The sequence below is a fragment of the Caretta caretta genome, chromosome 24 (assembly GCF_965140235.1).
Source record: "Caretta caretta isolate rCarCar2 chromosome 24, rCarCar1.hap1, whole genome shotgun sequence".
NCBI classification, from domain to species: domain Eukaryota; kingdom Metazoa; phylum Chordata; order Testudines; family Cheloniidae; genus Caretta; species Caretta caretta.
The window spans coordinates 3191937-3204112 of NC_134229.1; the positions used below are offsets into that span (position 1 = coordinate 3191937).

General features: G+C 45.5%; 1 protein-coding gene across 1 annotated transcript; it reads right to left on the reverse strand.

Moving 5' to 3' along the window:
* Positions 1-223: 223 nt before the first annotated feature.
* Positions 224-11258, reverse strand: LOC142070039 (uncharacterized). The gene is made up of 3 exons (XM_075123003.1): positions 10892-11258; positions 2940-3019; positions 224-930 (listed from the first exon to the last, which is right to left on the reverse strand). The coding sequence occupies exons 1-3, from the start codon at positions 11238-11240 to the stop codon at positions 556-558; spliced, it is 804 nt and encodes a 267-aa protein (XP_074979104.1). The 5' UTR covers positions 11241-11258; the 3' UTR covers positions 224-555.
* Positions 11259-12176: the final 918 nt, after the last annotated feature.

Sequence of the window (12176 nt, forward strand, 5' to 3'; positions counted from 1 at the left end):
CCTTTCCTCACTCACTGAGCATGTCACCACAGCTCTCAACCTCACATGTTACCACCACGTTCCTCTTTATGCATATCATCAGAACATCCGTGCAAGCTAAACACATTGCGTTCCTCTACTCTCGAAGGGAAGGGTCTTTTGAAAAGGAAATAAAAGGAAGGAAAACCTGGGCCTGAGAGCCTGTGACTGCTCAAGAGAATGAAGCACCAGGAGGCAGACAATGCCATGGATCGTAGCTTTTATTACTGCACATCTACATGACAAGACGGGGAAATTTCCCAACAACAATCACTCTACAGCACAAGTGACACAGGGTCTCTCTCCCGCCCATACACAATATCCCAGGGGTACAAAGTCGGTCAGTTAAACATTCCAAGGGAAGGCCTTGATACTGTGAGCAGAAAGAGTCTGCACAGTGAGGACAGAGATTGGAAACATTCCCAGAAACACCTCACACTTCAAGGGGAATGCCAGACAAGTGGAGTCAGGAGAGAGCTACTGCGCAAGGGGCTGCAATTCATTTTCATTTTGTAGACGTTGGTGGTTCCGTGGGCCCTAACAGAACTTCTTTTCTTGACAGCAGTGCTGCAGAGGTGGGCATGGAGGGCACGGATCCACACACTTAGGAGGGCATGGACAGGGATCCACGCACTTAGGGGGGCACGGATCCACGCACTTAGGAGGACATGGCCATTGATCCACGCACTTAGGAGGGCACGGATCCACGCACTTAGGAGGACATGGCCATTGATCCACGCACTTAGGAGGGCACGGATCCACGCACTTAGGGGGGCACGGATCCACGCACTTAGGAGGGCACGGACAGGGATCCACACATTTAGTCTTCACCTGCTTCACACAGCATGGAGGGGGCAGGCAGGGCTGTTTGCATTGCTGCTGGTAAGACATCTTCCTGGGACGTGGGCAAAACTGAAAGAAAAAGGAGTTTTCAGAGTTTGCAAAATCAAGACAAACAACTGTATTTTCTTGTTAACATCATGCACCAGAACATTCAGCAGAATCAGAGGCTGGTGCTCTTGGGAACACTTCTCCAGAGAGAGCATTGCCATTCCAAACCACTTCAGAAAGAACAAACATGGGGGAGGATGGACTGAAATCCCATCCTGAAGCCCTTCAATGGGATGAGTGAATTAAAGTCAAGTCACTTAAAGAAAGCCCTCTTGTGAGCAGTAATGTATTTTGGAAGAAGAAACCAAAAAATGAAATCCCAGCCATAAAGTTAGCTCCCAATAATCAGAAGGAGACTTACCCAATTCACCGATGGGAGCAAGTGAAGAAACCAAGTCGACTGAGGATCATTCAGGTGTGAGCCTTTTTATATGGTTCCTGTGGCTTGGTGTCCGGAAATGAGACACCTCAGAGCTATGTGGTTGTGGATTTTCACAATCCAAACCTCCTCCATGTACAGACTCTTCAATTGCTTGGTTGCATCACTATTTTTAATAATTATTTCGATAATTCTAATTATTTTAACAAGAGACATGACGTTATTTGAGGAAATGCTGTCTGTGAGTTGTAACACCTGATCTACGTAATTCAAATTGGAAAAAAGAATTCAATAAAGAACTGGACTCTTTGCTTTCATGAATGAATTCTTATGGATTTCTTGCGACTGAAACACAACCAGAAGTAGGAGGAAGGATCAGTTTGAGCCAAAGAGCAGAGCGGGAGGTTTGGATCAGCTACAAATTTCCTTCCACCTTCTTTTAATCTGGAGGCAGCTCTTGCTCTTGCCTGGTCCTCTCTGAACCATACACATTTCATGTCCCTGGCACACAGCACAGTCTGTCACCACTCAGCGGTGCTTGGGGACTGTGGATTCAAAGAGAGGTTGAGTTGAGTGTGTGTAGAGAGGTGTTAGGCATGGGGCTTGTGAGGAATGCCCAGTCGCAAAGGGACCCTGGCGGCTCTGGCTGGCACTCCCAACCGGGCCCTTAAATGTCTGGTCAGCGGCGCAGCCGGCCTAGGGGCCCCGCACCCTCTCCCGCACCCCAACCTCCTGTCCCAACCTGGAATCCACGCACATGCCCCAAATCCTTCCCAGAGCCCCCACACCACACAGACCGCCACACCCAACCCCCTTGCCCAACCCTGAGCCTCCTCTGCACCCGAACCCCTCCTCCCTGGCACCCACCCCACTCCCCCAGCCAGAGCTCTAACCCCCCTCCAGAATCCCAAACCCCCACTGCAGCCCGGTGAAAGTGAGTGAGGGTTGGGGAGAAGTGAGCGATGGAGGGAGGGAGGATGGGCGAGCAGTGAGCAGGGCCTCATAGAAGAGGTGGGGCGGAGCGGGGGCTCAGGGAAGGGGCGGGGCAGCGGCATTCTGCTTTGGGTGATTTGAAAGTTGGCAACCCCGTGTGAGGAGCAAGGAGAGTAGGCTGTGTAATTTCTGTGGGGGTTGCCAGGAGAAAGCACATCACAGACCTTGAGCATTGAAGCTAAAGAGCAGCTCCAGCAGCTGGAAGCACTAGTAGGCTAGCGTACCACATTAAAACTCCACGTTCTGTGATCTACCCACTAGATGGAGAAGCAACCCACATTTTACGAGGATGCATCACTGGGAGACACAGGAAGGTCAAGTTCTAGGATCACAGGGACCTGTTGCTTCTAGAAACTTGATCAGAGAAGATCAGGGCTCAGACTCCGCACACCGGCCTGCAGGATAATCCCTCTAGTGCCTTGTGCAATAGCGATTGCTGGGCGCCCCTCCCATTGAATCCTTGCTGAGCCTGGAGAGCAGGTCTGATCAGATCTTCTCCAATCCTCACAATACTTCATAGATTTGTGTAAACCTCAGAAGTTCCTGCTCTTGTGATGTACACTCCCTGCGCCAGATCCTGAGCTGGCATAAATCAGCGCAGCTCCATTAAAATGGCATCCGTATGGTACTAAAGACACGTACCATGGGCAGGATTCACCATTGGCTCAGACTCCCTTATACCTATAAGTGTCCTCCGGTGAATTCCCCCAACATCCTGTGCTCTCTGCCACCTCTTCCCTGAAAACACGGGGTAAGAGAGGGGAAGGGGGAATGGGTTTTAATCAAGGTGATCCATAAGGGCTGGGAGCAGCCACTTCAAGGTAGGACAGTCCCTTACACTGCTCTTAATAGCTCTACGAGGTAACGAGTCCCCCTTCCCAATAGGAAAGGTGAATAGAATTCTTCCCTCCAAAACAATTCAATCAAAATTATTTTTCTCTCTTTTCATCAAATATTTTGTATGAAATGTTTTGGGTCTTAATTGAATAAAACAAAAACATCCAGTCTAAAATGTGGTCTGCGCTTTTGAAATTTTTGTAGTTTTCTAGGTTTTTGCTTTATCGAGGAAAACACAGGATTTGGGGAACAATTTCTGCCTCCCCAATCAAAAAAGCATTTTTGGTCAAAAAAATGTTCTGATTGAAAAGTTCTGAGCAGCTATTGGGAAAAGAGAACAGGAAGCCACGTTTGTACCGTCCTCCATCCCGCACCCTGTGTATGCAACCCTAAGAACCAAATTCTGCCCTCAGTTACACCTGTGCACCCCCACGAGGAACCATTGGACATGGTTTCCATAGGGTTGGGGAAGGGCTGCTGATAATGGCAAACCAGCATTGCCCTGTCGCCCAGCCCCAATCCATATCCACTAAATCAAGCTCTCCTCTGCTCAAGCTGTATCAGTCACATCCTATCTTCCCAAAGGAGCAGGGAGCACCCATAACTCCCACGGGAGTCAGTGAGAGCACCACACCCCTGAAAACCAGGCCTCTTATTTTAACCAGTCCTATTTATCTTTCAATCGGGACAATAGAAGTTCACTGATGGATCCCAAAGTGCTGAATCCTTCAGCAGGAAATGGACCTATCTTTATGAAAGAATCACCGAAATAGTGTCAGATCTTTTCACTTCCCTGTAATAGTCTTGGAGATAGATAGATAGATAGATAGATAGATAGATAGATAGATAGATAGATAGGAACAAGGTACCGAGTCTCAATTTCCAACTGAAATACATTAAAAACTTTCACCATCTTGTTATTCTTCTTCCGAATTATTGCCTCTTTGTACTGATGGGAAGAACACAAAGAGGCATCACATCTTGTATTCATTCATCATTCGAGGAAAAGATTTAATTAGAAAATGATTTGGTATCAATGTTACGAACGCACCTAAATTCCCATCTCGGTGATGTACACTCCGCCTGCACACTAAGGATACATCAGATAGGTCACAATGCTGAGTAATGTGTGACTGGCAGAGTGGTACAGTTCAGTATTACCTCACCTTCAGAATGGGCCTTCGCCACGGTCCATGCAAGTCAATGGAAAGGCTTGGCAATATATTATGAACCCAAAGAAAGGGTTTTTTTTCCTTTAAACAACCTATTTAAACAAATTTCTGACAAATGATTGTTCTGTCTCCCGGACACTTTTCTTCTCCCCACTTTTGCCTGGGCAAAACCACACTGAAATCTTTGAATTCTGCTACGACTCAGTGGTACTAAGCTGTTGGCAGGGGATCTCTTTTTCCTCTCTATTTTACAGCACCTACCACCACAGGATACCAGCCCATGGCTGGGCTCCTAAGCGTTGTGACAATACATAGAGCAATAAGTGCTTCAGACTGAGAAGTGGACTTGGTTGGGTTTCCTTCATTCTTCACCCCGAACAGTTTCACAGGCATCCAGAAATCAATGGCGCTCAAACCAGAAGATAACCTGGACAGCAATGCGTCGTCAGTGGCAGTTTGAAGCACTGTGGCTTGTTGACCCTATCAGTGAGGGAAGGGTCCCCATCTTTCTTGAATGACACAGTTCAGCCCTGCTTTTCACAGCTCTCACCAATCCCTTCTAGCCCTACATGGCAGGAAATTCAAGTCACACATTTTATAGTGTCGAAGGACTTTTGGGGAGGAAACACCAGGTACTAACAAGCTCTTTAGCCAAACAGAGAAAGGCAGAACAAGAACTAATGGCTGGATGTTATAACCAGACCAATTCAAATGAGAAATAGGCCCCATTGTTTAGCAGAGAGAGAGAGATTAACCATTGGAACAAACTGCTGTGGGAAGTGATGGATTCCCCATCTCCTGTTGTCTTCAAAACCAGCCAGGATGCCTTGCTGGGACAGATGCTTCAGTCAAAGACAAGTTGTTGGGCTCAATACAGGCACAACAGGGTGAAATTCTCTGGCCTGTCTTATGCAGGAGGTCAGACTAGATGATCATAATGGTCCCTTTTGGCCTTAAAGTCCATGAATCTATTAATCTATTTCAGGAGCAGAAATAGAGACATTAAAAGAGGAAGTCCTGCAGTCTCAGGGCTAGATCCTCAACTAGTGTAATTAGAAGAGCTATTTTGAAATCAACAAAGCAATGTGGATGTACATGAGCTGAGGATCTGACTCTCAGAGTTTAATCTGAGGGTTCCAGTTGCCTGGACATGTGTGCATAGACCCAGAGACGTTTAAGTGATTGAAGAACTATATTATTGATTTGAATGAACAGTTTCAATGACCACAGGAGACTAGAACAAGGTAGCCACGGGTTTTTCCCCCCAGGAGTCAAACCATTCCGCTAGAACAGTTATGCTGCTCCTTACTGATTCCAAACCCCTCAAGGCAGCTGAACGGCTTGAGAATAAAGCTTTTCCACTAAATGCTTTCTTCTCTGTTGATTCATGAAAGAGCTTTCAGGCTCTTTGGGGCTCTCGCAAGGCGCAGTTTGAACATTTGATCACCGCTTAGCTTTCGTGCTATCGCGCCTGATCAGTCCAGCACTTTGGGCTGTATTGTGCAACCCATGCTCACGCATTCTGTGAACAGAGCTACGCGTGGAAATAGCAGAATGTAGCTCTGTCAGGTGCTTATTATCTAAAGAGAGAGGCACCTAACTCAACCAGCAGCTCTTTTTTTAAAAGATTTTTTTAAGATTTTTTAAAAAATGTCAAAATTTCATGCAAACATGTTTTGTAATTTTTCAATGAAATAACAAAGAAACAGAAAGCTGAAAAATACTCTGGTTTTTTATCAGAAACCCAGAAAATGTTTGACCAAAATTAGTTTTCCACCAACATTTTCATTTTTATTATAACCCCTTATTTCACCATAAACTATTTCTGTTGAAAAATTTGACTAGTTCTTGTGATGTCGTTTTCTTACACACTTTTTTTAAACTTAAAAAAGAAAACAACTTGGGAGTGAAACACAACCAAAAGTAGGAGGAAGGATCAGTTTGAGCAGAGGGTGAGGTTTGAATCAAGTGAAAATTTGCTTCCACCTCCTTTGGATCTGGAGGCAGCTCTAGGTCTTCCTCGTTCCTCTCTGAATCATGCACGTTTCATGTCCCTGGCACACAGCACAGTCTGTCACCACTCAGCTGCGCTTGGGGACTGTGGTTTCATAGTCAGGTTGAGTTGAGGGTGTTGAGAGAGCTGTCAGGGATGGGGCTTGTGAGGAGCAAGGATAGTCGGCTGCGTAATTTCTGTGAGGATTGCAAGGAGAAAGAACCAGAAAGATAATGGAGATAATCAGAAAGATAATGGAGTAAAAAATTAAGAAATCAATTTGCAAACACTCAGAAGATAATAAGGTGATAAATAACAGTCAGCATGGATTTGTCAAAAACAAATCATGTCAAACCAACTTGATAGCCTTCTTTGACAGGGTAACAAGCCTTGTGGATAGGGGGGAAGCAGTAGATGTGGTATATCTTGACTTTAGGAAGGCTTTTGATACTTTCTTGCATGACCTTCTCAGAAACCAACTAGGGAAATACAACCTAGATGGAGCTACTATAAGATAGGTGCATAACTGGTTGGAAAACTGTTCCCAGAGAGTAGTTATCAATGATTCACAGTCATGCCGGAAGGGCATAAGGAGTGGGGTCCCACAGGGATCAGTTCTGGGTCCGGATCTGTTCAATATCTTCCTCAGTTCGTTAGATAATGGCATAAAGAGTATACTTATAAAGTTTGCGGATGATACCAAGCTGCGGGGGAGGGGTTGCAAGTGCTTTGAAGGATAGGATTAAAATTCAAAATGATCTGGACAAACTGGAGAAATGGTCTGAAGTCAATGGGATAAAATTCAATAAGGACAAATGCAAAGTCCTCCACTTAGGAAGGAACAATCAGTTGCACACATACAAAATGGGAAATGATGGCCTAGGAAGGAGTACTGCGGAAAGGGATCTGGGGGTCATTGTGGACCACAAGCTAAATATGAGTCAACAGTTTAATGCTGTTGCAAAAAAAGCAAACATCATTTTGTGATGTATTCGTAGGAGTGTTAAAAGCAAGACATGAGAAGTAATTCTTCCGCTCTACTCCGCGCTGATTAGGCCTCAATTGGAGTATCGTGTCCAGTTCTGGATGCCACATTTCAGGAAAGATGTGGACAAATTGGAGAAAGTCCAGAGAAGAGCAACAACAATGATTAAAGGGCTAGAAAATATGACCTGTGAGGGAAGGTTGAAAAAATTGGGTTTGTTTAGTCTGGAGAAGAGAAGACTGAGAGGGGACATGATAAGAGTTTTCAAGTACATAAAAGGTTGTTACAAGGGGGAGGGAGAAAAATGGTTCTCCTTAACCTCTGAGGACAGGACAAGAAACAATGGGCTTAAAGTACAGCCAGGGCAGCTGGACATTAGGAAAAGCTTCCTACCTGTCAGGGTGATTAAGCACTGGAATAAATTGCCTAGGGAGGTTGTGGAATCTCCATCATTGGGGATTTTTAAGAGCAGGTTGGACGAACACCTGTCACGAATGGTCTAGAAAGATAATACTTAGTCCTGCCTTGAGTGCAGGAGACTGCACTAGATGACCTCTCGAGGTCTCTTCCACTTCTATGATTCTATGATTCTGTGGGGATGGGAGGGATAGGAAAGGGGGAGGAAAGGCGATCAGAATCTTGGAGGGCACAGAGTGTGAAACCAGGAAGCTGGCTGGGACATTTGGCAGTGGGTGCATGGGCTGGCGTAACAATTTCCGCATCAGGTCATCAGCAGGGTTTGGACCTAGCAACGCTGACCTCACATTACAGACCTTGAGCATTGGAGCTAAAGAGCAGCTCCGGCAGCCAGAAGCATTAGTAGGCTAGCATACCATGTTGAAATTCCATGTTATGTGATTAAGCCCCTTCGTTTTCAGTTCAAAAGAAAAAATAACTTGTTTTATAAGGAAAATACAATACATTGCACGAGACAACTGTATTACGATAATACATTAAGTCTGTGTGGATATGCCAAGCGGCCTGTTTATGAAGTAAGGCTATGTGTAAGTCTAGAAGATACACACAATAAACAAACAGATACACACACAAGCTCTGAAGTGCGTGCGCAATGAACATACTGGTGAATCTCACGCCCACCACATACACATTTCAAGCTGTTAGCAGAGAACAGTTTAAAGCTCTGACACACTAAAATAGGAAGAAAATGAAAGTATGTATCAGAATACATTACAGAACACAAGGAGGACGCATTCGAATGTTTTAAAAAAACAAAAACAGGAGAAAAGGATGAAGTTGAGCACATGCAAATGGTGTGGCCCAATTATTAAATGTAAATATTTACAGGCTAATAGTTCTATGTCTACAACAGTAAGCTATTTATTCAAATGGAAAATTTGATTTGGGGATTAGAGAGATATTCTGTATTTTCTTAAACTCACAGGTGGCATTGTGTTCTGTTTTAGGTCTGCAGCAAACCACATTGATGAATGGAATTCAAAGCATTAATCTACTGAATACCCCCCCCTTCCCGTCTTTCCGTCCAATCAAATAAACCCCAATATTTACCCAGAAAAAATATGAATAGTTTTTGCACAGATTTTCACCTGGTTCTGTTGTGGTGGTAATAAACACTGATAAGTTCCTGGGACAAATTAAATAAAATACAAACTGAAAACAAAGGGCCCTATATGTGAGCTAGGCAGCAGAGGGAGGCACAACCCACATTTTACGAGGCTGCATCACTGGGAGATCTAGGAAGGTCGAGTTTTAGGCTCACAGGAACCAGCTGCTTCAAATAACTTCATCAGAGAACACCAGGGCTGAGATCCTGCACAGCGGACTCCAGAATAATCCCTGAACTGGCTTGCGGAATAGCGATTGCTGGTTCCACCTCCTCCCACCTCTGTCCCCTTTTCTGACATGCCCATGCAAGGCCAATCTATACGGCCTGCAGTGGCACATTGGGAATAATCTCTCCCACCCATGCTAGAGCTAAAATCTTTCCCTCTTCAGTCCTCTGACTATATCTTATCCCTGTCAGCTATGCACGGGGTGTTTGCTATTTACATTGGTTCTTTCTTCACTAAGAGCATCTTATGAAATGCAAATTCACAGAAGAGGTGTTTTTAAGCAACGTGCAATATTCCTAATTTTCAATGTTTTGAAACTAGAGTTTTTCCACGGATGGGGGAGGATGAGAACGAAACACGGAGACCTGCGAGTGATAATGGTCATGTTAGATCTGCATATGGGATAACCATGGGCTTCAGATTTCATATTTCTCCTGTTGTCTCAGCACTTTGTTATGTCAAAACAGGGCACCAAATTTTGGCCTAGGTCTTTGCATAGCTTCATTTAGCGGCACCTGCATTCACAAACTTTTAAATAAAATAAATGATAAGTGTTCTTAAATTTCTTATTTATAGATAGCTAAGGAAGATGGGCGGGGGTGAGATTTTACTGCATTTTCATCTAAGATTTACAGTCTTTTAAAAACCAAACTAAAGCTATGGGAAGCCACAAATGATGCTGAAAGACATCATTTTTCCCCTGCCATTTCTACCTGTAGGAGCAAAGGCAACAGGTCATTGGGGGCTACTGCGACCAAATTGCTACCAATGATGTAGGAATTGCATTGTGTGGCAGATATACTGCAGGGTCCATTCAGGGGTCTCCCGGACTAGAGCCTCCAGCACGCCGGGCTGCCAGCGGGGGAATTTTTGCACTGAAGCACTGAGATAGGAGGCAGCAGAGGGTGGGCGCACAGAGCAGGGAATACAGGCTTCTGTTTGGTGATTTCAGTTCCTTTCTGCAGAGGCAGAGCACGCCTGTTGCATTCCAAGAGGCGCACGTATGGGGTTCCCCTCCAGTAGGTCCTCCCTGAACCGCCATCTCTCCTTCCAGAACAGGCCCAGAAGGAGGGCTGACAGTTTGGGTTGGGCGTATTCTTTGAGGTTTCATCATATGACATCATCTTTAATTCACCCAGAAGTGGCGGAAGAGCGGGAGGAGGCAGCCTGAGGGTGGGCAAGCTGGGATTCTGGAGAGTGAGGAACCAGGTCCAGCCTCTGGCGAAGGGGGAATCGGGAGACTGGGCCACTCCCTTTCCTCACTCACTGAGCATGTCACCACAGCTCTCAACCTCACATGTTACCACCACGTTCCTCTTTATGCATATCATCAGAACATCCGTGCAAGCTAAACACATTGCGTTCCTCTACTCTCGAAGGGAAGGGTCTTTTGAAAAGGAAATAAAAGGAAGGAAAACCTGGGCCTGAGAGCCTGTGACTGCTCAAGAGAATGAAGCACCAGGAGGCAGACAATGCCATGGATCGTAGCTTTTATTACTGCACATCTACATGACAAGACGGGGAAATTTCCCAACAACAATCACTCTACAGCACAAGTGACACAGGGTCTCTCTCCCGCCCATACACAATATCCCAGGGGTACAAAGTCGGTCAGTTAAACATTCCAAGGGAAGGCCTTGATACTGTGAGCAGAAAGAGTCTGCACAGTGAGGACAGAGATTGGAAACATTCCCAGAAACACCTCACACTTCAAGGGGAATGCCAGACAAGTGGAGTCAGGAGAGAGCTACTGCGCAAGGGGCTGCAATTCATTTTCATTTTGTAGACGTTGGTGGTTCCGTGGGCCCTAACAGAACTTCTTTTCTTGACAGCAGTGCTGCAGAGGTGGGCATGGAGGGCACGGATCCACACACTTAGGAGGGCATGGACAGGGATCCACGCACTTAGGGGGGCACGGATCCACGCACTTAGGAGGACATGGCCATTGATCCACGCACTTAGGAGGGCACGGATCCACGCACTTAGGAGGACATGGCCATTGATCCACGCACTTAGGAGGGCACGGATCCACGCACTTAGGGGGGCACGGATCCACGCACTTAGGAGGGCACGGACAGGGATCCACACATTTAGTCTTCACCTGCTTCACACAGCATGGAGGGGGCAGGCAGGGCTGTTTGCATTGCTGCTGGTAAGACATCTTCCTGGGACGTGGGCAAAACTGAAAGAAAAAGGAGTTTTCAGAGTTTGCAAAATCAAGACAAACAACTGTATTTTCTTGTTAACATCATGCACCAGAACATTCAGCAGAATCAGAGGCTGGTGCTCTTGGGAACACTTCTCCAGAGAGAGCATTGCCATTCCAAACCACTTCAGAAAGAACAAACATGGGGGAGGATGGACTGAAATCCCATCCTGAAGCCCTTCAATGGGATGAGTGAATTAAAGTCAAGTCACTTAAAGAAAGCCCTCTTGTGAGCAGTAATGTATTTTGGAAGAAGAAACCAAAAAATGAAATCCCAGCCATAAAGTTAGCTCCCAATAATCAGAAGGAGACTTACCCAATTCACCGATGGGAGCAAGTGAAGAAACCAAGTCGACTGAGGATCATTCAGGTGTGAGCCTTTTTATATGGTTCCTGTGGCTTGGTGTCCGGAAATGAGACACCTCAGAGCTATGTGGTTGTGGATTTTCACAATCCAAACCTCCTCCATGTACAGACTCTTCAATTGCTTGGTTGCATCACTATTTTTAATAATTATTTCGATAATTCTAATTATTTTAACAAGAGACATGACGTTATTTGAGGAAATGCTGTCTGTGAGTTGTAACACCTGATCTACGTAATTCAAATTGGAAAAAAGAATTCAATAAAGAACTGGACTCTTTGCTTTCATGAATGAATTCTTATGGATTTCTTGCGACTGAAACACAACCAGAAGTAGGAGGAAGGATCAGTTTGAGCCAAAGAGCAGAGCGGGAGGTTTGGATCAGCTACAAATTTCCTTCCACCTTCTTTTAATCTGGAGGCAGCTCTTGCTCTTGCCTGGTCCTCTCTGAACCATACACATTTCATGTCCCTGGCACACAGCACAGTCTGTCACCACTCAGCGGTGCTTGGGGACTGTGGATTCAA